This window comes from Giraffa tippelskirchi, chromosome 11 (genome assembly GCF_054371585.1).
Source record: "Giraffa tippelskirchi isolate mGirTip1 chromosome 11, T2T-mGirTip1v1.2.pri, whole genome shotgun sequence".
NCBI classification, from domain to species: domain Eukaryota; kingdom Metazoa; phylum Chordata; class Mammalia; order Artiodactyla; family Giraffidae; genus Giraffa; species Giraffa tippelskirchi.
Genome location: NC_137285.1, coordinates 127770557 through 127797833, shown reverse-complemented (window position 1 = coordinate 127797833; position 27277 = coordinate 127770557). Strand labels below are relative to the sequence as shown.

The 27277-nt window shown below is 46.4% G+C and overlaps 1 protein-coding gene across 5 annotated transcripts in view; it reads right to left on the bottom strand.

Annotated features, from left to right (window-relative positions):
* MYO7A (myosin VIIA) overlaps positions 1 to 27277 on the bottom strand; it is a 98518-nt gene that overhangs the window by 22740 nt on the left and 48501 nt on the right. For 3 of the 5 annotated variants that reach the window (XR_014069158.1, XM_081543181.1, XM_081543179.1), the window contains 10 exons: positions 23819 to 24028; positions 23225 to 23428; positions 22776 to 22952; positions 21954 to 22043; positions 20211 to 20338; positions 16308 to 16434; positions 15000 to 15119; positions 14257 to 14430; positions 12892 to 13119; positions 561 to 731 (listed from right to left, as the gene is read on the bottom strand). Coding sequence is in view for 4 of the 5 variants with exons in the window: in XM_081543181.1 (XP_081399307.1) it covers positions 561 to 731; positions 12892 to 13119; positions 14257 to 14430; positions 15000 to 15119; positions 16308 to 16434; positions 20211 to 20338; positions 21954 to 22043; positions 22776 to 22952; positions 23225 to 23428; positions 23819 to 24028 (1629 nt within the window). In the remaining variant the exon portion in view is untranslated. Of the gene's footprint in view, positions 1 to 560; positions 732 to 12891; positions 13120 to 14256; positions 14431 to 14999; positions 15120 to 16307; positions 16435 to 20210; positions 20339 to 21953; positions 22044 to 22775; positions 22953 to 23224; positions 23450 to 23818; positions 24029 to 27277 lie in introns of all 5 variants that reach the window. The other 2 variants (XM_081543180.1, XM_081543182.1) reach the window with 2 other exon arrangements.

The window sequence follows — 27277 nt, the reverse complement described above, 5'->3', positions numbered from 1 at the left end:
GATTCTGCTCTTGTACAACCAGGGCCTGGAGATGAGGGAGTGGCCTATGGGTCCCCTCCAGCAGCCAGAGTCCCCGTACCCCACCAGGCCACCCATGCTCCACTTGGGGTGGGTCTGTTAGTTTAGAACAGAGCTACTCAGGGCTGGTTATGGGCCTGGGGCCTCAAATAAGAGGCAGAGGGAGGCCTGTATCTCAAATTCCCCAGGCAGGAAGTTGGGCCAGAGCTCTTCCAGGGAGAAAGGAGGTGTACCTCCTAGAAGCTTCTCTAATGTGCAACCACCCTCCTGACCCGCAGGGCTAGTAAGAGCACAGGACTGGATTTGATCCATCTGTGACCCTGGTGTCCAGCCCAGAGTAGAGGGCACAAAACACCAGTGAACCGATGTCCACAGTGAAGAAAGGCTGCTGGGAGCCAGGAAGTCAAGGTGCCGTCCTGTCCCCCGAGTCCCATGGACAGACAGATGTCAGGTAAGAGCCGTGACCCCTTTGATTTCTCTAAGTCCCTACTCCTCATCCAGGTCACCATAAAGCCCTCCCTTCGAAACCCCAGCCCTCTGACCTTCTTGTGGGCCGCGATGGCCAGCTGGGCCCACTTCTCCAGCGTCCTCAGGGGCGTGATCTCACGGTCAGGGATGTAGGTGGGCACGAGGTTCAGCAGGCGCTCCAGGATCATCTCGGAGCCATAGTCCACGAAGTACTGCTGGGAGGCCAGTTCAGCCAGGTCATCCTCCTAGGTAGGGGGAGAGCTCATCAAAACAAGCTCTGGGAAGCTGTTCCAGGCCACCAAGCCTCCTATACTTTCAGACTGCAGCCTTTGGGACTCTCTGCTCTCCCCGACTCACCAGGAGCTCCCGTCTGCTTGGTGGAACCATGACCAGCCCAAGGGCAGGGTCCCACTTGCCTGCTCCTGGGTCCCCACCTCAGCACCAGCACAGAGGTGGACTATGCCCAAGGGTGCATGAGCTGACCCAGAGGCACCAGCCAGCCCATCTGTACTGGGTCAGCCACTACATTCGGTGAGAAGGGCCTGGCCCTGAAGAATAGGAGGCCTGGGTTCGAGACTGTCAGAGGTGGGTGGATGTATCACCGTGACTACCTCCATCACCACCACGACACTACCTGGGGATAGTCAAGGTACTGAGCAACCCCTGGGCTATACTGCAGAGGCTGTGGAGTGCCAGGTGGGCACTAAGCATTTGCCCCTTTTCTGCCTAAGCCTGGTGCATGGCAGCCCCAGAGATGCCTGCCTGGGGCTCCCTTGGGCTCTGGAAGCAGGAGCGATAGAGAAAGACTCTTGAACACCTTGAAGACAGTAGTTTTCCAACTAGCTCAAAGTATTTCAAAATTTTAGCAACTGATAAGGCTATACTAATATATTCTGCTTGAATATCAGTTCGCCAACATCCAAACCACCATTATTATCCCCACCACCATCTTCACCATCATCATCATCACTACCCTTACCATCAGCTGCACCATCACTACCTCCACCATTGCCACCTCTGCTGCCAACACTTCCCTTCATTTCCATCCTCATTCCTCCCATCTAATCACCAGCAGAACCATAAATGTCATAAAACCATCAAAAACAAAGCACCCACGTCAATCCTGTCCTCAGAGACAAAAGGATACATGTTTGCAAACTCTGGTCTAAATGAGTGCATCTCTTACTCCTTTAGAGAAGTTTCTAGAGTAATTCAGAACAATACAGCAAGATGCACAGAATAAGATGGTAGAGTGAAAGGACCTGAGCTCACCTTCTCTCATGAAAATACCAAAACCACAACTAACTGCTGGAAAATCATCAACAAAAAAGGACTGGAACCTACCAGAAAAGATACTCTACTTCCAAAGACAAAGAAGAAGCCACAATGAGACAGTAGGAAGGATGCATTCCCCATAAAATCAAATCCCATATATCCTGGGGGGGCAACCACAAACTGGAAAATAATTACATTGCAGAAGCTTTTCCACAGGAGTGAGAGTTCTGAGTCTCATGTTAGGCTCCCCAGTGTGGGGGTCTGACCAAGGGAGGAGGAGCCCCCAGAGCATTTGGCTTTGAAGGCCACCTGGGCTTAATTGCAGGAATTTTACAGGCCTGGGAGAAACAGAGACTCCAGTCTCAGAGGGTGCAAACAAGGTTTCATATGCACTTGGACCCAGGGCAAAGCAGCAGCTCCACAGGAGCCTGCAGGTCCTGGAGGGTCTCCTGGGGAGGTAGGGGGGACAACTATGGCTCACCGTGAGGACAAGTACACTTGTGGGGGAGGGACCGGGTATTCTTTGGCATAGAGTTGTCCGGAGGCCACCATTTTGACATTAAGATGTGGCCCCACTCAACAGCTGCAGGCACCAATGCTGTGATATACCAGGCCGGACAACCAAAAGGGCAGGAACACAGCCCCACCCCATCAGCAGAGAGCAGCTTAAAGTCTTCCTGAGCCCACGGCCATCTCTTAAATACACCCCTTGACACAGCCTTGCCCACCAGAGGGACAAGATCCAGCTCTAGCCACCAGTGAGCAGGCACCAGTCCTTCACACCAGGAAGCCTGCACAAGCCTCTTAGACTAGCCCCGTCCACCAGAGGGCAGACCCCAAAAGCAAGAGGAACTATAATCCTGCCGCCTGTGCGACTGCAAACACAGAAAGACAAATACAGAAAGACAAGTTGAGACAGCAGAAGAATATGTTCCAGATGAAGGAACAAGATAAAATGCAGAACTAAGTGAAGGGGAGACAGACAACCTACCTGAAAAAGAATTCAGAGTAATAATGGTAAAGATGATCAAAGATCTTAGAAAAAGAATGAAGACACAGATTGAGAATATAAAATAAATTTTTAACAAAGAGCTAGAAAATTTAAAGAAAAATAGAGATGAACAATAACTGAAATGAAAAATACACTAGGAGGAAAAATAGAATGAAGCAGAAGAAAGGATAAATGAGCCAGAAGACGTAAAGGTGAAAATCACTGCCATAGAACAGAAAGAATACAGAAAAAAAAATGAAATGAGGACAGTTTAAGAGACCTCTAAGACAACATTAAACACACTAACATTCACGTTATAGGGGTCCCAGAAGAAGAGGGAGAGAAAGGGCTGAGAATATATTTGAAGAGCTAACAGGTGGAAACTTCCCAAATACAGGAAAGGGAACAGCCACCCAAGTCCAGGAAGCAAAAAGTCCCATACAGAATAAATTCAGGGAAGAACATGCTGATACATATTAATATACTGACAAAAGTTGAAGACAAAAAGAAAATATTAAAAGCAACAAGAGAAAAGCAGCAAATAACATACAAAGGAATATCCATAATGTTATCAGCTGATTTTTCAGCAGAAACTCTGTAGGCCAGAAGGGAGTGGCACAATATATTTAAAGTGATGAAATGGAAAAACCTACAAACAAGAATACCCAGCAAGACTCTTATTCAGATTCAATGGAGAAATCAAAAGCTTTACAGACAAGTAGAAGCTAGGAGAATTCAGCACCACCAGACTAACTTTGCAACAAATGCTAAAGAAACTTCTCCAGACAGAAAAGTCTACAACTATAAACAAGAAAGTAATGAATGGGAAAGCTCACTGATAAAAGCAAACATAGGAAAGGAAATCATTTACACACAAAGATGGTGTCAAACCCAGTAATTGTAAGAAGAGGATACAAGTGCAGGATATTAGAAATGCATTTGAAATTAAGCAACCAGCAACTTAAAACAATCTTGGATACATGTAGGCTGCTATATTGAAACTTCATGGTAACCACAAACCAAAAATCTACAATAGATACACACATAAAAAAGAAAAAGGAATCCAAACATGACACTAAATAGAGTCATCAAATCACAAGCTGCTGCTGCTGCTAAGTCACTTCAGTCGTGTCCGACTCTGTGCGACCCCATAGATGGCAGCCCACCAGGCTCCCCCATCCCTGGGATTCTCCAGGCAAGAACAATGGAGTGGGTTGCCATTTCCTTCTCCAATGCATGAAAGTGAAAAGTGAAAGTGAAGTTGCTCAGTCGTGTCCGATTCTTCATGACCTCATGGACTGCAGCCTACCAGGCTCCTCCGTCCATGGGAGTTTCCAGGCAAGAGTACTAGAGTGGGGTGCCATTGCCTTGTCCACAAATCACAAGAGGAGAGAACAAAAGAGGATGAGAAGAAGCAAGAACTACAAAAACAATCGCAAAACAATTAACAAAATGTCAGTAAGAACATGTATAAGTGAGTGCTAAGTCACTTCAGTTGTGTCCAACTCTTTGCAACACTATGGGCTGTAGCCTGCCAAGCTCCTCTGCCCATGGGATTCTTCAGGCAAGAATACTGGAGTGGGTTGCCATGCTCTCCTCCAGGGTATCTTCTCAACCCAGAGACTGAACCAGTGTCTCTTATATCTCCTGCACTGGCAGGCAGGTTCTTTACCACTATCGCCACCCGGGAAGCCCCAGTAAGAGCATACATATTGGTAATTACCTTAAATGAAAATGAATGAAATGCTACAACCAAAAGACATACACTAGCTGAATGGATACAAAACCAAGACCCATGTATATTCTGTCCATGAGAAACCCACTTCAGATGTAGGGACATACAGAGACTGAAAGTGAGGGGATGGAAAAACACATTCCATGCAAATAGACATCAAAAGAAAGCTGGAGTAGTAACATTCCTGTTAGGCAAAATAGGCTTTAAAATAAAGACTGTTATAAAAGACAAAGGAAGACACTACATAATGATCAAGGAATCAATCCAGGAAGAAACTACTATAAATATATATGCACCCAACATAGGGGCATCTCAATATATAAGGCAAATGCTAACAGCCATAAAAGAACATATTGACAGTAACACAATAATAGTGGAGGAATTTAACACCCCGTTTACATCAATGGACAGATCATCCAGACAGGAAATCAATAAAGAAACACAGGTCTTAAATGACACATTAGAGCAGGTGGACTTAACTGATATTTATAAAGCATTTCACCCAAAAGCAGCAAATGCACATTCGTTTCAAATGTACACAGAACATTCTCCAGGGTGGATCACATGCTGGGCCATAAAGCTAGCCTTAATAAATAAAAGAAAAGTGAAATCACATCAAGCATCTTTTCTGACCATAATGCTATGAAATTAGAAATCAGAAACAAGAAAAAAAATTATTAAAAAAAAAAGCACAAACACATGGAGGATAAACAATATGCTACTAAATAACCAATGGAGAAATCAAAGAGGAAATCAAAAAATTCCTAGAGACAAATGAAAACAAAAACATGATAATCCAAAACCTATGGAATGCAGCAAAACTGTTCTAAGAGGGAAGTTCATACAATACAATCTTATATCACATAAGAAGAAAAATCTCAAATAAACAATCTAACATTACACCCAAAGCAACTAGAGAAACAAACAGAGCCCAAAGTTAGTAGAAGGAAGAAAATCATAAAGATCAGAGTAGAAATAAATGAAATAGAGACAAAGAAAATAATCCCAAAGATCAACGAAACTAAAAGCTGGTTCTTCGAAAAGACTGATAAACCTTTAGCCAGACTCATAAAGAAAAAAAGAGAGAAGATGCAAATCAGTAAAATTATATATGAAAAAGGAGAAGTTACAACTGACTCCACAGAAATGCCAAGAATCATAAGAGACTACTATGAACAACTATATGGCAATAAAAGGGACAACCTGGAAGAAACGGACAAATCCTTAGAAAGATACGGTCTCCCTAGACTGAACCAGGAAGAAATAGAAAATATGAACAGGCCAATTACAAGCACTGAAATTGAAACCGTGATTAAAAACCTCCCAACAAACAGAAGTCCAGGACCTAATGGCTTCAAAGGAGAATTTTATCAAACATTTAGAGAAGAGTTCAAACCTATCCTTCTGAAACTTGTTCCAAAAAGTTGCAGAGGAAGGAAAACTCCCCAGCTCATTTTATGAGGCCACCACCACCCTGATACCAAAACCAAGCAAAGATATCGCAAAAAAGAAAATTACAGTCCAATATCACTGATGAACATATATGCAAAAGTCCTCAGCAAAATACTAGCAATCCATATCCAACAATACATTAAAAAGATCATATACCATGATCAAGTAGGATTCATCCCAGGGATGCAAGGATTTTTCAATATTCACAAATCCATGTGATACACCATATCAACAGATTAAAGAATAAAAACCATATGATCATCTCAATAGATGCAGAAAAGGTTTTCGACAAAATTCAGCACCCACTTATGATTAAAAACTCTCCAGGAAGTGGGCATAGAGGGTACATTCCTCAACATAATAAAGGCCACATATGACAAACCTACAGTTAGCATCATACTCAATGCCAAAAAAATGAAAGCATTGCCTCTAAGATCAGGAACAAGACAAGGATGTCCACCCTCACCACTTTTATTCAGCATAGTTTTGGAAGTCCTAGCTACAGCAATCAGAGAAGAAAAAGTAGTAAAGGAAGTCTGAACTGGAAAAGAAGTTAAACTGTCACTGTTTGCAGATGACACAATATTCTACATAGAAGAGCCTACAGGTGCAACCAGAAAACTGCTAGAACTCATCAATGAACCTGATAAAGTTGCAGGTCACAAAATTAACACACAGAAGTCTGTTGCATTTCTATACACTAACAACAAAAGATCAGAAAGAAAAATTCTAAAAGCAATTCCATTTACCATTGCATCAAAAAGAATAAAACACCTAAGGATAAACCTACCTCAGGGGTCAAAAGACCTGTACTCTGAAAACTATAAGATGCTGATGAAAGAAATCAAAGAAGACATAAACAGATGGAAAAATACACCATGCTCGTGTGTTGAAAGAATAAATATTGTCAAAATGACTATACTACCCAAGGCAATCCCTATCAAATTATCGATGGCATTTTTCACAGAACTAGAACAAAAAATATCTCAAAATTTGTATGGAGACACAAAAGACTCTGAATAGCCAAAGCAATGTTGAAAAAGAAAAATGGAGCTGGAGGAATCAGGCTTCCTGACTTCAGACTTACTACAAAGCTACAGTCATAAAAATAGCATGGTACTGGCACAAAAATAGAAATATAGATCAATGGAACAGGAGAGAAAATCCAGAAATAAGCCCATGCACCTACAGTCAATTGATCTATGACAAAGGAGGCAAGACTACACAATGTTGAAAAGACACTTTTCAACAAATGGTGCTGGGAAAACTGGACAGCCATATGTAAAAAATGAAATTAGATCATTCCTTAACTCCATACACAAAACTAAGCTCAAAATGGATTAAGACTTAAATCTTAGAACAGACAGTATAACTCTTCAAGAAAAACATTTGCAGAGCACTCTCTGACATAAATCACAGCAACATCTTTTTTAACCCATCTCCCAGAATAATGGAAATAAAAGCAAAAATAAACAAATGGAATCTACTTGAACTCAAAAGCTCTTGCACAGCAAAGGAAACAATAAACAAAACAAAAAGACAACCCACAGATTGGGAGAAAAAAATTCGCAAATGATGTGACTGATAAGTGATTAGTCTCCAAAATTTATCAACAGCCTATGACACTTAATAGCATCAAAACAAACAACCCACTAAAAAATAGGCAGAACACCTGAATAGACATTTCTCGAAAGAGGATATACAGATGGCCAACAGACACATGAAAAGATATTCAAAACTGCTAGTTATTAGAGAAACACAAATCAAAACTACAATGAGATATTACCTCACACTGGTCAGAATGGCTATCATCAAAAAATCCACACACAAATGCTAGAGAGGGTGTGGAGAGAAGGGAACCCTCCTTCACTGTTGGTGGGAATGTAAACTGGTACAGCCACTATGGAGAAGAGTATGGAGGTTCCTTAAAAAACTAAAACTAGAACTATCATATGACCCTGTGATCCCACTTCTGGGCATATATCCAGAGAAAAACATGGTCCTAAAAGATACATGCATCCCCATGTTCAGTGTGGCACTGTTTACAATGGCCAAGACAGGGAAACAATCTAAATGTCCATCAACAGAGGAGTGGATAAAGAAAATGTGGTCTACATATACAATGGAATATTACTCAGCCATTGAAAAGAATGAAATAAGGCCATTTGTAGCAACATGGATGGACCTAGAGAGTGCCATATTGAGTGAAGTAAGTCAGACAGAGAAGGAGAAATATCATATTACAGTCCTTATATGTGGAATCTAAAAAGAAATTATACAAATGAACTTACTTACAAAACAGAAAGAGACTCACAGAAAACTAACTCATGGTTGCCAGGGGGAAGGAGTAGTTAAGGACTTTGGGAAGATCATGTACACACTGTTATATTTTAAATGGATACCCAACAAAAACCTATTGTATAGCACATGAAACTCTGCCAGTCTGAATGGGAGGGGGGTTTGTAGGAGAATGGATACATGCATATGTATGACTGAGTTCCTTCTCTGTTCACCTGAAACTATCACAACATTGTTAATTGACTATACCCCAATACAAAATGTTTTTGGTATAAAAAAAAATTTTTTTTAAAGATAGCAGGAGGAAAGAAATCATAAAGATCAGAGCAGAAATAAATGAAATTGAGATTAAAAAATAATACAAAAGATCAATGAAACAAAAAGAAGGTTCTTTGAAAAGATAAACAAAATTGAAAAACCTTTAGCCAGACTCATCAAGAAAAAATGGGAAAGAGGGCAAATCAATAAAATTAGAAATGAAAAAGGAGAAATTACAATACCACAGAAGTACAAAGGATTTTGAGACTACTACAAGCAACTATACGCCAATAAAATGGACAATCTAGAGGAAATGGACAAATTCTTAGAGATGAACAATCTTCCAGAACTGAACCTGGAAGAAATAGAAAATACAAACAGACCAATCACAAGTACTGACATTGAAACTGTGATTTAAAATCTTCAAACAAACAAAAACTCCAGGACCAGATGCCTTCACAGACTAATTCTATCAAACATTTAGAGAAGGATTAACACCTATCTTTCTGAAATTATTTCAAAAAATGCAGAGGAAAGAACACTCCCAGACCCATTCTATGAGGCCACCATCACCCTGATACCAAAATCAGACAAAGATATCACCAAAAAAAAAAAAAAGAAAATCACTGATGAACATAGACACAAAAACCCTCAACAAAATACAAGCAAACCAAATTCAACACTACAGTAAAAGGATCATACACCATGATCAAGTGAGATTTACCCCAGGGATCCAAAAATTCTTCAATATTGGCAAATCAATATGATCAACCTAATACATGCAGAAAACTGAAGAATAAAAACAATATGATCAACCTCATACAAGTAGGAAAAGCTTTTGACAGAATTCAACAGCCATATGTGATAAAAACTCTCCAGAAAGTGGGCATAGAGGGAAACTAACTCAACAAAGGCCATATATGACAAAACCACAGCTAACATCCTTCACCATGGTGAAAAACTGAAAGTATTTCCTCTAAGACCAAGAACAAGAGAAGGATGTCCACTCTTGCCACTTTTATTCAATGTAGTTTTGGAAGTTGTCACCATGTCAATCAGAGAAGAAACATAAATAAAAGGAATCCAAATTGAAAAAGAAGTAAAATAGTCACTGTCGGCATATGGTATGACACTATACAGTAAGTCCCCTACCTACGAACCTTCAGGTTGTGAACTTTCGAAGGTGTAAACGTGTGTTTGCGTGTCCAGGCACATAAGTCAGTTCCTGTATCTGGCATACACGGTCATGTGTGTGCACCCTCTACAAGGGGTTGTGCTTTTGTGGACTTTACTGCACAGCACTGTATAGAGTACAGTAGTACATTATCTTTATTTCAAGCTATATCCGCAAGAGGATGACTTCATTGAACTCCTTGCTATGCAACACAAGGAGTTTACTAATGAAGACCTGATGGAACTGGAGGCCCAGACAAAGGACAAAGAGAGACAAGAGGAAGAAGTAACCAAACAGATTCACGACACAGGGAATGGCAAGGTCTTCTGTATTTGAGGAGGCACGATCAGTTTTGAGGCACAGAACCTAAGCACAGAATAGTGCACAAAGCTTGCAGCTGCTGTTTAGAATGCAATCCAGGGCCACTGTGTCAATATGATGAGAAAAAAAGAGCTTCTACCCAGACATCACTGGATCATTTTTTGAAGAGGGTAGATAGAATTGAATCCAGCAAGGAGCCAGAAGCTGTGCCGTCAGTGTCAGACGTGAGTGAGATTGCAGCTTGCCCTCCATTCCTAGTGCTGGTAATCCTCCAGCTCTACCATCTCCCACCTCCTCCCCCTCCAGTCAATAACCTTCTTGCCTGTTTACTCGATGCCAGCCTCTCTATGCCAGCTGTTACACTGTACTGTTAAGGTACTACATGCAAGATTAGAAATGTTTTATTTTGTTGTCTTTTATGTATTATTTGTGTGAAAATATTATAAGACTATTATAGGACAGTACTATATAGCTGATTGTGTTAGCTGGATACCTAGGATAACTATCAGACATAAACAAATTAGACTCATGAATGCACTCTCAGAACAGAACTCGTTCAAATGTAGGGGACCTACTGTACATGGAAAATCCTAAAGATGCTACCAGAAACCTACTAGAGCTCATCAGTGAACTTGGTAAAGTTGCAGGCTACAAAATTAATGTGCAGAAATACCTTGCATTTCTATACACTAACAACAAAAGATCAGAAAGAGAAATTAAGGAAACAATCCCATTTACCATAACATCAAAAACAATAAAATACCTAGGAATAGACCTACATAATGAGGAAAAAAACCTGTACTTTGAAAACTGTAAGATGTTGATGAAAGAAACTGAAGGTGACATAAACAGGTGGAAAGATACACCAAGTTCTTAGATTCGAAGAATCAATATTGTCAAAATGTCTATACTATCCAAGGCAATCTATGGATTCAATGCAATCCCTCTCAAAGTACCAATGGCATTTTTCACAGAATTAAAATTAAAACCTTTAAAATCTGTATAGAGACACAAAAGAATCCAAATAGCCAAAGCAATCTTGAGAAAAAAAAGAAAACAGAGCTGGAAGAATCAGGCTCCCTGACTTCAGACTATTTACTACAAAGCTACAGTCAAAATGTATGGTACTGGCACAGAAGTAAAAATATAGATCAATGGAACATGATAGAAAGTCCAGAAATAAACCCAGGAACCTATGGTCAACTAATGTATGACAAGTGACGCAAGATTATACAATAGAGAAAAGATAGTCTCTCAAATAAATGGTGTTGGGAAACCTGGACAGCTCCATGTAAAAGAATGAAATTAGAATATTCTCTAATACCATATACAAATATAAGCTCAAAATGGATTAAAGACCTAAATGTAAGACTGGATACTATAAAACTCTTGGAGGAAAAGATAGGCAGAACATTCTGTGACAGAAATTGCAGCAATATCTTTTCCAATCCATCTCCTAAAGTAGTGAAAATAAAAACAAAAATAAACACGCAGGAAACTCAAATGCTTTTGCACAGCAAAGGAAATCACCAACAAAACAAAAAGATAACAGAGAATGGGAGAAAATATTTGCAAACAATGCAACCAACAAGTAATTAATCTTCCATACGTACAAACAACTCATGCAGCTCAATAGCAAACAAACAATCTAATCAAAAAATGGGCAGACAATCTAAATAGTTCTCCAAAGAAGACATACAGATGGTCAAAAAGCACATGAAAGATGCTCAACATCACTATTTATCAGAGAAATGCAAATCAAAACTACAGTGAAGTATTACCTCACACCCAGTCAGAAAGGCCATATTCAAAAAGTTGACAAATAGTAAATATGCTGGCGAGGATGTGGAGAAAAGAGAACCCTTCTACACTGCTGATGGGAATGTAAATTTGGCATAGCCATTGAACAGCTAAGCACAACACACTATGGAAACAGTAGGACAGGTCCTTTAAAAACTAAAAATAGAACTACCATGTGATCCAGCAATCTCACTCCTGGGCATATATCCAGAGAAAACCATACTTTGAAGAGATATATGTGCCCCAGTGTTCACTGCAGCACTGTTTATAATAGCCAAGACATGAAAGAAAATGAAAAGTGAAAGTGAAGTCACTCAGTCGTATCTGAATCTTTGCAGGGACTGTAGCCTACCATGCTCCTCCATTCATGGGATTTTCCAGGCAACAGTACTGGAATGGGTTGCCATTTCCTTCTCCAAGCCAAGACATGGAAGCAACCTAAATGTTGGGTTCGATCCCTGGTTTGGGAAGATCCCCTGGAGAAAGAAACGGCAGTCCACTCGAGTATTCTTGCCTGGGAAATCCCATGGACAGAGGATCCTGGTAGGCTACAGTCCACGGGGTTGCAAAAGAGTCGGACACAACTCAGCAACTAAACAACAGCAATATTCTTTTGTGTGTGTGTATATATATATATGCATGACATATTCTTGGGCTTCCATGGTGGGCTACTAGAGTGGGTAGCCATGCATTCACCTCAGCAGGGAAGGAACACCTCTCACAGGCAGAATTCAGGCTATTCTTCAAAGCCCTCGCTCCTCTGTGCCATGCTCAGTCACTTCAGTCATGTCTGACCCGTGGACTGTAGCCTGCCAGGCTTCTCTGTCCGTCACTATCTCCCAGAGTTCGCTCACACTCATGTCCATTGAATCAGTGATGCCATCTAACCATCTCATCCTCTGTCGCCCCCTTCTCCTCCTGCCTTCAATCTTTCCCAGCCTACGGGGTTGGTGTTAAATCTAAGAGGAGCCTAGATGACACCCTGCCTCCATGTGGCTAACCCTCCCATTCACTGATGGTAAGTCAGGTGAGTCAGCCAAATTCAGCAAACAGGCAACTAAGAACCAAGCAAGCTCAGCCAGAAAATTAGCCCTCACTCACCTTCTCACACCTGTACTCCCCAAACTTGACCCCTCGCACCACCTGCTGGTAGATGAGGTTAGTGGCCACATTGTCTTCTGAGGGGTTGTGCCAGGGCGTGAAGACCTCCTTGCGGAAGAAGAGCCTCCAGGGGGCATTGCGCTCCTGGGCGCCCTGCTCCTTGGCATACTGCTCACACTGGGAGATAGCGTCCATAACGTGGTCGCTGCCACTGCCCAGGGAAGACACCTGCAGGCACAGGGTTAGAGGTCACCCAGCAGAAGGGTGAACAGGCAGGGAAGGACTGCAAGGAGCCATCAACTGTGCCAGCTATTCTGGTTCAGATGGAAAACCAAGGCTCAGGGCAAGGAGGGGCCTACCCAGGTCACCCAGGAGGCAGACCAGCGGGATAAGGGGGAACCCCTGGATCCCACCACAGGTGCTGAGCTGGCACAGCCACCGGGGGATTCCTATTTCCTAGTGGAAGCTTTTTGTGAAACTCTGATGGACACATAGTCACTGAAAACGCAGAAGGTGTCTGTTGGTGAGAGAAATGGCATCAGAAAACATGTTGCTATCACTGGACCTGCTAGGATGGGGGGTGGGGGGCATCTCTGCGGTCTGTGGTGATCCTGGGTGTGCAGGCAAAAGTCACCCACATCCAGGCCCAGCTCAGCTGCTCTGGTAGCTCAGTGGTAAAGAATCCACCTGCCAATGCAGGAGACATAAGAGATGCATTTTCGATCCCTGGGTCAGGAAGACCCCCTGGAGAAAAAATGGCAGATTCCCCAGAAAAGGAAATGGCAACCCACTCTAGTATTCTTGCCTTGGCAAATCCCATGGACAGAGGAGCCTGGCAGGTCATAGTCCACGGGGTCACACAGAGTCAGTCACGACTTAGTGACGAACCAACAACAACAAGGCCCAGCTCAGCAGAGAAAGGCTCCAGGCCCATATGTGCCCCGGGAAGCACTAGGTCTAGGTGGTCCGAAACAAATGCAAAGAAACTACCGTTCCTGATAAGGAATCATAAGTCCATTTGCAAACAGGAAAACTGAGTCTCAGAGCCAGCAGCTCTCTCTCCACCATGTTTTTCTCTGTCATCAGCAGAAGGTTGAATCCCCCTGGGCACATATGCGTGCAGCAAGCCCTGGGCTTCAACCTCCATTGTATGGTTGGGTTTCTCTTTAGGTGCTTAGGGTCCCTCCATGATCCTAAGGAGCTGGGGCAGGGCCAGGGTTCCCACTGGTTTACGGAGGAGGTAACTGAGGCCCTGGAAGGTCAGCAACCGTGCAAGGGACCCGAGCCGGTAGGTGGCGGCACTGGGTGGGAGCTGGTGGGTGGCCCTGGGGGTGCCGGGAGGAGGGGCTTCAGGGCTGCCCTCACCTTGTCAAACAGGGCGATGTAGAGGGAGAACCCGAAGCGGTCCTTGAGCGAGATCTTGTCGGCCAGTGCATTGCAGAGCTCTTTGGCCGTGGTTGCCGAGTCCGTCAGCAGCGTCTTGGTGGTCCCGTCCATGAATGTCACAGGCAACATGATGGGCTTCTTGGACTTGGTGGCCTGAAAGTGATCCAAGAGGGTTTGCGGGAATCCTTTCACTTCAGAACATCTCACTCCCTCTGGGTTCCCGGCTTCCTCTGGAGATGGAGCCCTCAGACCTAAACGTCCCACGGCACATTGCCTGTCCCTGGTCACAGGTGTCCAGGAAGCCCTGCTGGGCTCCCCACCCTGAGAGGACCTGCAGGGTCCCTGAGCTGGGGCACTAGGGCTTGCCGGGTTGTCAGGCTTTGCCACGTGCCAGGGACGCCTGTCCTCCTGTCATGTAACCATCACAAGACCCTGTGAAGTGACATTTTCATTGCCATGCTGCAGATGAAGCCATTGAGACACAGAGGAACACACCTCCACCCCGTCCCCCCAAGTCACATTGACTATAAAGCCAGCAGATGGAGTCATTGCCCACTGGGGGCTTTCCTGTTCTAGGGGCTTGAGACTCCAAAACTTGAGGGTGCGTGCTTGAAAGACCACAGAATCCCAAAGCAGGGAACGTTTCTAGGGCACTGGAGTGTACTGGTGACACAAGCACACACACACACACACACACAAGCACACACGCCCGGGGGTCACACCTGCAGCTCCAGCCAGCTGGGTGGCTGTGTCCGTGTCCCATTGACAAAGGTCCTCCTGAGTCGCTCCTCACAGTATGGGGCATAGCCAGGGGGTCCCCCATGGATGAAGTTCCGCAGGTACTAAGGACAGAGGACCAACTCAGCAGACCCCACTCCAGCCTCCCTCGGCCTCCCCACCTGTGAGACAGTCTGATAGGCTGGCACCTGGCACCCTTAACCGGAGTGCCTGCACCTTGACAAATATCTCCTTGAGCAACAAAATACAAAGAAACAAAAAGGGACTGAAAATAACTGCACAGGTGCAGTGGGAACAATTATGAACCATAAGATACAAAAAGGCCACAAACCAACTGCCATTTCTGAGCTGCTGGGAGCAGAGGCAGGGACTTTTCCATGAGCCCCGCACACAGCACCACCACCAAGGGGGTGGGCAGACAACCTCTGATCTGACCCACCAATCTGTCCCCACCCTCACCTCATTTAAGGAGCCAGGGAGCAAGCAGGGGCACCCATTTCTTATTCTCGCTCCCTTGTACCACAGCACCAGCCTCAGTAAAGCCTTGCCTGAATTTCATGTCTGGCCTCTTATCAACTTCTATTGATTAAAAGGTGCATGGACCCAGGTCAGTAACACCTGGACCATCAGAGCAACTTTCCCAAGTCTCCTGCCTCTGGTTCCTCCACCCACAACCTGCTCCTAGGGACACCTCCATCCACACCCCTCCTCAGCTTCCCAGGGCTCCCCATTGCCCTCTAGATCAAGTCCATGTGCCTCACGCTGGCAAAAAGGCTGCCATGATCCAGGCCTTTCTAGTCTCAGCCACGCCTCCGGCCTCACCCCACACACCACCCCTGCCCTGCACCCAGCTTAACTGCTCTTCTTCCTCCAGGGTCCACCTCCCTCACCCCTCCACGCCTCATAGTGCTGACCAGCTGGACTGATCCAGCTGTCAGCTGCTCTGCCTCTGTGTCCCCAGCACCCAGAGCCTGGCACCCAGGGTCACAAAAGATGAACTGAAGTGCTTCGGACCAGCATGTGGAAGGTCCAGGAGATACTGCTGTCAAACTCAGCATCTGCATAAATCAAGTGGAGCCAGGGGAGACAGAAGTGAAGTAGTGGGTGCCTAGGAGGAGGGCCAGGAAGATGGGCCCTGCAGAGGCAGGGAGGTCTGAGAGGAGACGACCTGGGGAGGACCTCACTGTCAAGCCCCTCTGCCCTCTGAGATGCTTCTCCGTGCTCTGCTCCTTGACACCAGAGACCGGGCCCAGTTCCCCTTCCCATCCCTGGAGGCCAAAAGCCTCCCCTACCTTAACGAATTTCTCAGAGGGGGCGAAGCAGCCCACGCAGAGAGACACGAGGATCCAGCCCCGGGCATAGCTGCTCTTGGAGGGGTTGTGAGTGAGCTGCTTGCTGATCTGGCAGTAGATCTCATCCCTAAGCAGAGTCAGGTACAAGGAAGGGAGACAGATCGTCTCAGAGGGAAAGCCCACCCTCCGTCCCAGCAGCAGGTGAGATGCCTACTCCCCCACTTGCCAGGGATGACCCAGGACGGGGGTGGTCAGAGTGGGACCAGGTGGGGAAGGCTGAGTCCAGGGCTCTGGGGAGGGTCTGGCTTTGGAGGAGACAGGCCCATTGGACGTGAAGCACATTCATGCCTGACTCCAATCCAGAGTCCAGGGCCCCAATCCACAGGGTAGTGCACACCCTGCTCTAGAAACGGGGCCATGGTCAGTGGTGACCACTCTGATGGGAAGCACAGGCTCCATGCCCCCCTCACCCTTCACCAAGCTGCGTGGCCTGGGCAGGTGAGTTCACCTCGGAGCCCGATCCACAGTCACAGCAGCAGGTACAACTTCCACTAATGGAAACCGGCAGAGCAGGAAATGGGAAAAACATCTGGGGAGTTTCTCTGGGGGAGGAAATGAATAGGGATTTTGATGTTCTCTTGATATGTTTCCATATGTTTGAATATTTAAGCAGCCATGTATTACTTTTGATCCCTGGGACAGAAAGATCCCCTGAAGGAGGAAATGGCAACCCACTCCAGTATTCTTGCCTGGAAAATTCCATGGGCAGAGGAGCCTGGCAGACTGGCAGTCCATGGGGGTCACAACGAGTCGGACACAACTGAGCGAGTGAGCATGCACGCATTACTTTCGTAATCAGATAAAACCAATGAAGGTAGTTTTTTGTTTTGTGTTGTTTTCATTTTAAATGGAAATGATAGCACCCTCCTTATAAGATTGTTGTGAAGAAAAATGAGCCAAGGCTTATACAGCCCCTGGCACAATGCCCAGCACAGTAAACCCCCCAAAGATGCCAGCCTAGCTGCAGGCTTAAGACGCTGTCCATTCAGGGCCAAAGGCTGGACCCACATGGTGCACCAGGGGGCACTCATTGCTGTTCTTCTCTCTTAGAAGGGCAGGTTTCTAATTCAGTGGCTCCCCAACTTTGAGAGCTCACAGACCAATACAGCTTCAAAATAAATTCTGGACGTTGCTAACTTACTAAGTTGAATAGCTTATAACTTAATTGTCATCAACTTATGATGACAAATAAGGACATGTAAAACACACCAAATACACAGCACCTGCCCACTATCTATATCACAATCATTTTTTTTTAATAAATTTATTTATTTTAGTTGGTGGCTAATTACTTTACAATATGGTAGTGGTTTTTGCCATACATTGACATGAATCAGCCATGGGTTTACATGTGTTCCCCTTCCTGAACCCCCCTCCCACCTCCCTCCCCATCCCATCCCTCTGGGTCATCCCATTGCCCCAGCCCTGAGCATTTGTCTCATGCATCGAACTTGGAATGGTGTTCTGTTTCACATATGATAATATACATGTTTCAATGCTATTCTCCCAGAACGTCCCACCCTCACCTTCTCCCTCAGAGTCCATAAGACTGTTCTATGCATCTGTGTCTCTTATTCTGTCTCGCATATAGGGTTATGGTTACCATCTTTCAAATTCCATATATATGCATTAGTATACTGTATTGGTGTTTTTCTTTCTGGCTTACTTCACTCTGTATAATGGGCTCCAGTTTCATCCACCTCAATAGAACTGATTCAAATGTATTCTTTTTAATGGCTGAGTAATATTCCATTGTGTATATGTACCACAGCTTCCTTATCCATTCGTCTGCTGATGGACATCTAGGCTGCTTCCATGTCCTGGCTATTGTAAACAGTGCTGCGATGAACATTGGGGTACACGCGTCTCTTTCAATTCTGGTTTCCTCAGTGTGTATGCCCAGCAGTGGGATTGCTGGGTCATATGGCAGTTCTATTCCCAGTTTTTTAAGGAATCTCCACACTGTTCTCCATAGTGGCTGTACTAGTTTGCATTCCCACCAACAGTGTAAGAGAATATACAATGGAGAAAAGACAATCTCTTTAACAAGTGGTGCTGGGAAAACTGGTCAACCACTTGTAAAAGAATGAAATTAGAACACTTTCTAACACCATACACAAAAATAAACTCAAAATGGATTAAAGATCTAAATGTAAGACCGGAAACTATAAAACTCCTAGAGGAAAACATAGGCAAAACACTCTCTGACATAAATTACAGCAGGATCCTCCATGATCCACCTCCCAGAATATTGGAAATAAAAGCAAAAATAAACAAATGGGACCTAACTAAAATTAAAAGCTTTTGCACAACAAAGGAAACTATAAGCAAGGTGAAAAAGACAGCCTTCAGAATGGGAGAAAATAATAGCAAACGAAGCAACAGACAAACAATTAATCTCAAAAATATACAAGCAACTCCTGCCGCTGAATTCCAGAAAAATAAACGACCCAATCAAAAAATGGGCCAAAGAACTAAACAGACATTTCTCCAAAGAAGACATATAGATGGCTAACAAACACATGAAAAGATGCTCAACATCACTCATTATTAGAGAAATGCAATCAAAACCACAATGAGGTACCATTTCACACCAGTCAGAATGGCTGCTATCCAAAAGTCTACAAGCAATAAATGCTGGAGAGGGTGTGGAGAAAAGGGAACCCTCTATCACAATCATTTTATAAAACGAAGGTAATTTTAATATCCAAAAGTAGGAAAGGCAAAACCTCAGAACAAAGAACCGTGTTTTAAATAAATCAAAGTTGGAAACATCCTTATTTTCCCCATCTTGTCACAGACCAGTAGCTGGAAGCCCTGACCCTGTTCACTTTCTGAGCAGGGAGATGGCAGTCGAGAGGAGGGGTTAATCGTGGACCCTCAGGGAGCTGGCACCTGAGCCTTCTGACTCAGCCCAGGGCTCCTGGAACTGTGTTATTTAGAAGCACCACTTAACGTCCGATGGTGAGATTAATTGGGAGGTAAATTCTTGACCCTTAAACATACCTTGGGCAATTACCTTCTCTTCCCAGGGGCTGACAGCCCCGAGTGCTACATCTCTGGTGAGCAAGGTAGTAACTGGCCTCAAGGAGCAATGAAAGAGAGGCCAGTGACCCCTGGGCAAACCTCTTCCCTTCTCTGGACCTCCTGTCTCCTATTGGTAAAATGATACTTGACCTCCCCACCCACCCCATCCTGCTGTTCTCCCAGCCAACACACATGAGTTCATGGTTGGCTCTCCTAACCAGACATCTTGTGCAGATGGAGTTCTCAGAGAAACCGTGTTTTCCCACCACTGATGCAACTGAGTTGATTCCTTAATTGCTCCTGAAAAGTCACAGACCATCCCAGCTCCTCCTCAACACCCCAGGGACCCAAGCAAAGGCCTTTCCTGGGCCTAGGTAGGGAAGGAGGCATGTGCAGCATGCCTTCTGACCACAGTAACCCTGACCACAGGCCTGGGCTGGGTGCACTGAAGGTGCCGGCAGGGATGAGTTACACATCAGATAATGCTAACAGCCAATAGCTACTATTTACTGAGTGCCCACTGTGGAGGTCCTAGGTCACACTTTCCATAGTTTTATCTGCCCACAAGCCTGCAAGGTAGGTACTATTATTTCCATCTTGACAGAGGAGGAAACTGAAGCTTGCAAAGATAAAACCACTCTACCAAGATCACACAACCAGCTACCAGCAGAGCTAAACCCAGGCCTGCTTGGCTTAATCAGTTGCTAAAGTGACGGAGCCATGATTCTGCCACCCAAAGCCTTGTGGGGCTGGAAGAGTGGGATGGCTCCCCCTGCCAGCTGCCCCCTCCCTGAACCCCTGCCCTCAGGCGCTAACCGGAGTGCTGGCCGCAGGATGCCGTTGCCAATGATGAAGTGAAGCTTCTCCAGGTTGGAGGTGGGCCGGTCCTCCAGCATGCTGTTGCCCTGCACCGTGGACTCCCCGTCGTGCAGCCTCTTGGTCACCTGGGACACGGGAGAGGGCGGAGGCTCGAGCAGGGCTCTCCCACTTGCCTGAGTCTGCCCACCTCCCCGGAAAGCAGAACCCTGGGAGTGGCCAGAGAGCTGGCTCCCCAACACCATCACAGCCCCGCCCTATGCAGGACAGACGCTGGGTCAACGCCTGGCCCACACAGCCGGGGGCGCTGGCCTGGTGCCACCCCCTTCTGAGGACAAGGCTCCTCTGCAGTCTCCCTGACAGCACTCCCCGCAGGGAGGTCCCCCCAGCCAGGGCAGGGGCTGCTCCTCTGACCCCTGATGGGATCCCTAGCTCTCTAAGATGGGCCGCACACCACTCCAACAGCCAGAGTCTACCCGCGTTCCAAGCACCACCATCACCCATCATTAACACCCTGGCCCCATGCGAACAGCATCAGGCCTGGGTTCTTTCAAATGGACTTTCTTCTCAGGTTCCACACAGCCCACAGCGCCAGCCCTACCCTGTGCCCAGGGACACGGAGCAGGTGAGAGGGTGAGTGGTGGGAGCATGCCCCTGCAGACAGGAAGCGCTCAGAGGGCCTCGTGTCTGCTGAGCACCCACAGTTGCCATCTCAAGCCATCATCCTAGGAACCTACTGCTGCTGCTAAGTCGCTTCAGTCGTGTCTGACTCTGTGCGACCCCATAGACGGCAGCCCATCAGGCTCTGCCATCCCTGGGATTCTCCAGGCAAGAATACTGGAGTGGGTTGCCATTTCCTTCTCCAGTGCATGAAAGGGAAAAGTGAAAGTGAAGTCGCTCAGTCGTGTCCGACTCTTAGCGACCCCATGGACCGTAGCCTACCAGGCTCCTCCGTCCATGGGATTTTCCAAGCAAGAGTACTGGAGTGGGGTGCCATTGCCTTCTCCGTAGGAACCTACTAGCAGGCGTTTTTCTTCTCTGGGTGCCTTGGCTATCGAGCAGAGTTGGGATTCAAATCTGGGGCTACGAAGCTATAAGACTGGACTGGAGCCTCAGATGGGGAACAAGATGAAGACAAAGGCAAGGCAGGCTCAGGAAGTCCCAGAGGAGCAGCTTGAGACTGTCTTGGGGAAGGCTTCCTGGAGGAGGTGACCCCAAAGCACAGAAGAGGAAGGCAGAATTTTAGGCAGAGGGACCAGTGCGCACAAAAGCAGAGGCTTGGAGAAGCCAGTCCCTCTGCACCGTGAATGCCTTCGTGTCTGTCGGCCCTCACAGCCTGGACAGTCCTGGAGCAAGCTCAGAAAACACAAGCTGACTGAATGAATGAATTCAAACAAACAGTGTTGATGCCCCAAGGATGCTCTTAACCCACAGAAATGTCTTCATCAGTTAACAAGTCCCTGGATCAGAGGCAGTGAGTCCAGGCCCTGGCAAGAAAGTTCTTGCCTCCCACCATCTGCCTCCCCAGCCCTCCCCAGCTCCTATGGCCCCTCTCCGGGAAGCCCCCCTGACCAGCCCCAGACTGAGCACAGCACACTCTTCCTTGCATCCTGTCTGCCTGATCATACCCGACACTGTCCTGCCAGCCATCCCGGTCCCCTGAGGACAGGCATGATCCATTCCTGTCCCTGTGGGTCCCAAGCCCAGTCCAGGCCACCAAGGCTGTGCAGGGTCTGCTCTCACCTCCTCTGTCAGTTTGGACTTCTTTTTCAAGGTCAAGTGCACCAGCTTGTGCCTCACACTGCTCTTCTTTTGTCCATCAGGGAGCTGGGCCTGCAGGACAAACAAGGGTCAGGGTCAAGTGACTGGGCCATAAATAATGACAAGAGCAGTTGACAACGTAGCTAGAATTAGCTCAACCCCACACTAACATTTACAGCGTATACCTTACCTTGCCCCTCCAACCCACCGTCAGTCAAGTGGCAGGTGGGAAAACAGGCTCTGAGAAGTACAGTAACCCACAAACCACCCCCTAACAAGTCCAAATGGAAGCTGCCTCTGACAAAGCCTATTTCAAAATCTGCCCCTGCCACATGGCCTCAATAATGGTCAGCACTTTACAGTTTATACAACGCTCACACATCCATTCTCAGGAGTAGACAGAGCAGGGCAGGGGTCAGGGGGGTGCTGCTGCTGCTGCTAAGTCGTTTCAGTCGTGTCCAACTCTGTGCCACCCCATAGACAGCAGCCCACCAGGCTCTGCTCTCCCTGGGATTCTCCAGGCAAGAACACTGGAGTGGGTTGCCATTTCCTTCTCCAATGCGTGAAAGTGAAAAGTGAAAGTGAAGTCGCTCAGTCGTGTCCGACTCCTAGTGACCCCATGGACCCCCATGGACTCCCCATGGAGCCCACCAGGCTCCTCCATCCGTGGGATTTTCCAGGCAAGAGTACTGGAGTGAGGTGCCTTCACCTTCAGAGGCAAATTTTTGTATGTCCTTCTGCTGAAGACCTTAAGGCTGGGGATGGCCTGGGTGGGGCCATGGCCACCGGGCACCTGGGACTCACCTCACCCTCGCCCTGCAGGGCCTGCAGCTCTCTCTTGTAGGTCTTCTTGCCCAGGGTCTCGTATATCTTGGTCATCACGGGAATCTTCTCGCTGCCGTCACTCATGGCTGTGTGGTACCTGGGCTCCGGGAGGTCCCCCATGAACCGGAGGATGGTGATCCAGACTGCCAGGGCCGCCTGGGAGGCAGAGCCATGCCACTCAGAAAGCCCGAGCACAGGATGTTACCAAAGCCATCAAAATGACCCATAGCTGGGGAGAGGCTAGAAAACCCCCACCCACCCCCAACTGGAGGAGGACCACTGAGCTGAGTGCCTCTGGGTGTTCTCTGGGCCTTGTCCTGTGACCTGCCCCAGGCTGGGCGCCGGGCGAAGTCAGCCCTGGTCCCTGCACACCAGGGCCCCTACCCCTCTGCACCCATGCTGCCTGCACAGACGGTCCCAGCCCTCACCAGCTGATCACCCTCATCGTCGTGGTACAGCAGCGGCTGCTTGAGTGGCCGCCGGGTGTAGGTGTGCGTGGTCGTGCCCTGGAAGTAAGTGGCAGCGAACTTGGCGAATTTATACTCAGAGAGATCTTCCTCGTCCTCGTCGGGCAGGGGCAGGGCTGCATCCAGGTCCTCTTCCACCATCTCCCTCCGCCCGCGCTCCAGGTCCTGGAGGAGGAGAGGGGTTCCCTGCCATGGGGGCAGACCTGGGGCTGAGCTAGGGGCCCCCAGCCGGTCCCTGTGGGGCCAGCTCTTCCTCCAGGAGCATAGGGGTCTGTCCATCTGGTTCACTCTCGAGACAGAGCCCAGCGCATGGTAGGTCCTCAACACACAAACGAATAAAGGATTGTGAATGGCCTTGGAGGGGGACAGTGGCTGGCCCAAGGTCACACTGAAGGCTGGTGGCTGGACAGGGCCTGGGACCTGCGGTCCCTGTCCCAGATCATCACTGCTGTCTTCTGCTCAGAGGGGACCAGCTGGACTTTAACATAAAGTGGCACAAGGGGAGGGAAAGCCACCACTCTAGGGTCTGTCCCAGCTCCTTTCCCAGCCTGGTACCTCAAAGCCGCTAGGTGCCTGGCCCTCCTGGCCTGGCAGGCCACCCGAAGTCCCCAGGAAGCCAAACATCTTGTCCACCATGTCCGAGTGGTTGATGGGCTCGTGGCGGGCCCTCTCCATCTGCTCCAGGAGTTCCTTCTTCCTCCGAGCCTCCTCCTTCTCCTTCAGCTCCCGTTCTGCATCCTCACGGGCCAGCTGGGCCAGGCGCTCCTGTGAGGCAGGGGTTGATGCAGCATCAGGGAGCAAGGGCCCCATGGGGAGCCCACGGGAGCCCCTGAAGCAACCAGGCCTGAGTCCCAAACCCACAAGGCCCTCCTGATGGCTGTTAAGGACTGAGCCTTGGGCCTCGCCACCTGGGGCCACATACACTCAGTTCTCACAGCCAAGTGAAGACAGATGCCACACCAAGTGCAGACAGAAATGCCACCTGCCCTCAGGGCTTAGCTGGGACCAGGGACCACCTCCTCCAGGAAGCCCGCTCAGTCTTCCCCAGCCAAAAGGGACCACACCGACCCAGAAATCCTAGAGCCATTGGGCAGAGGCTACAGACCAGTGTTGTCCAATAGAAATACAACACAATCCTTCCTGGGTCGCAAAGAGTCAGACACAACTTAGCAACTAAATGACAACATATATAGTGGCTACATTTAAAATAGTTCTTTTAAAAAATTTTAATAATGTTAAATTTCATTTAATCCAATATTTCCAAAGTATTGAAACAACAGGACTCTCTGATCCCTGCCCCACCTCTACCATGCCTTTCACCTATGGAAAACTTCAGTCAAAGAATAAGTTTAATCAGAGAAGTGAGAAATGCTGAAACAAAGGAAAACAGTCTAAGGAGATTAGTAATTAAGCATAGTCATTAAGTCATAGTCGTCATTAAGCATAATCAAGGAACTTCAGTTCTTTCTCAAGGGCTATAGATAATATTCTGAGCCATATCCTGTGAGCGTCTTATAGATACCAGAACACCAGGTGGAGAAGTTAACTACCTGATGACCGCACTGTACCCTGGACATGAGCTGCCACAATTCCAAGAAATGACTGCAAAGAAATGGGAACAAGTGCACCCCAGAACTGAGGATTAACTGTACCTAAAACAACCAAGATGATGCTAGTCAGACCACTGATGACCAGTTAGAGATGACTGTGCTGTTTCTGCATGTAACCTCCCCCCAACTCTGTCTATAAAAGCTCCACCCCCTGCTTGTTCGGGGCAAGGGGCGGGTGGGGTCGGGGTGAGAGTCAGCCTTTGGAAAGATGTCTGCCACCCTCCCCTGCAGTTGGCGGCATCTGAAATAAAGCAAACTTTCCTTTCCACTAATCTGGCCTGCTTATTGGCTTTTGAGCGGCGAGCAGCCAGACCCCTGATGCATACCTTTTGGTAACAGTATTATCTCTGCATGTAATTAATATTTAAAATATCTCAGCTACTTTACTTTTTTTTTTTCAACCAAGTCTTCAAAATCAAGCTTGTATTTGGGACTTCCCTGGCAGTTCAATGTTTAGGATTCAGTGTTTTCACTGTCAAGGGTCCAAGTTCAATCCCTGGTCAGGGAACTATGATTCTGCAACTTTTTATCCAGAGTTATCTCCCAGCTGAGGGCCTGGACCCACAGCCTTCTGGCCCAGCACAGAACAGGCACTTCATAGATCACAGCTTTGTCATGGCAAAGGGGCTTGTGTAACTCAGTGAAGCTATGAGCCATGCCATGTAGGGCCACCCAAGACAGACAGGTCAAAGCAAAGAGTTCTGACAAAACATGAGGAGGAGGGAATGGCAAACCACTCCAGTATACTAGCCGTGAGAACTCTATGAGCTGTATAAAAAGGCAAAAAGATATGACACCGAAAGATGAGCCCCCAGGTCAGAAAGTGTCCAGTAAGCTACAGGGAAAGAGCAGGGGACAACTACTAATAGCTCCAGAAAGAGTGAAGCAGCCGGGCCAAAGCAGAAACGATGCTCAGCTCTGGGTGTGTCTGGTGATGAAAGTAAAGTCCAATGCTGTAAAAAACAATATTGCATAGGAACCTGGAATGTCAGGTACATGAATTCGTAAACTGGACATGATCAAGCAGGAGTTGGCAAGAGTAAACATCAACATCTTAGGAATCAATGAACTGAAATGGATGGGAATAGGTGAATTTAATTCAGACGACCATTGTATCTATACTGTGGGCAAGAATCCCATAGAAGAAATGAAGTAGCCCTCATAATCAAGAGTCTAAAATGCAGTACTTGGGTGCAACCTTAAAAACAACAGAATAATCTTGGTTTGTTTCCAAGGCAAACCATTCGCCATCACAGTAATCCAAGTCTATGCTCCAAACACCAATGCCGAAGAAGCTGAAGTTGATCAGTTCTGTGAAGACCTAGAAGACTTCCTAGAACTAATACCAAGAAATGATGTCCTATTCTTGATAGGGGATTGGAATGCAAAAGTAGAAGTCAAAAGATACTGGAGTAACAGGCAAGTTTGGCCTTGGAGTACAAAATGAAGCAGGGCAAAGGCTAACAGAATTCTTCCAAGAGAATGCTCTAGTCATAGCAAACACCCTTTTTCAACAATACAGGAGACAACTTTACACATGGACATCACCAAATGTCAATACCAAAATCAGATTGATTATATTTTTTGTAGCTGAAGATGGAGAAACTCTATACAGTCAGCAAAACAATACCTGGAGCTGACTGTAGCTCAGATCATTAGCTCCTCATAGCAAAATACAGGCTTAAATTAAAGACAGTGGGGAATACCACTAGGCCAGTCAGGTATAACTTAAATCAAATCCCCTATGAATATACAGTGGAGGTGATGAATAGATTCAAGGGATTAGATCTAGTAAATAAAGTGCTTAAAGAACTATAGACAGAGGTCCATAATACTCTACAGGAGACAACGAACAAAATCATTCCAAAGAAAAAGAAATGCAAGAAGGCAAAGTGGTTGTCTGAGGAGGCTTACAAATAGCTGAGGAAAGAAGAAAAGCAAAAAGCAAGGGAGAAAGACAAAGGTATACCCAACTAAATGCAGAGTTCCAGAAAATAGCAAGGAAAGACAAGAAGGCCTTCTTCAATGAACAATGCAAAGAAATAGAGGCAACAACAGAAAGGGTACGACTGAAGATATCTTCAAGAAAATTGGAAATATCAAGGAAAATTTCATCCAAGATTGGCACAATAAAGGATAGAAACGGTAAAGACCTAATAGAAGCATAAGAGATCAAGAAGAGGTGGAAAAAATACACAGAAGAACTGTACAAAAAAGATCTTGATGACCCAGATAACCACGATGGCGTTGTCTCTCACTCAGAGCCAGACATTCTGGAGCGTGAAGTCAAGTGAGCCTTAGGAAGCACTGCTGCCAATAAAGCTAGTGGAAGTGATGGAATTCCAACAGAGCTATTTAAAATCCTAAAGATGATGCTGTTAAAGTGCTGCACTCAATATATCAG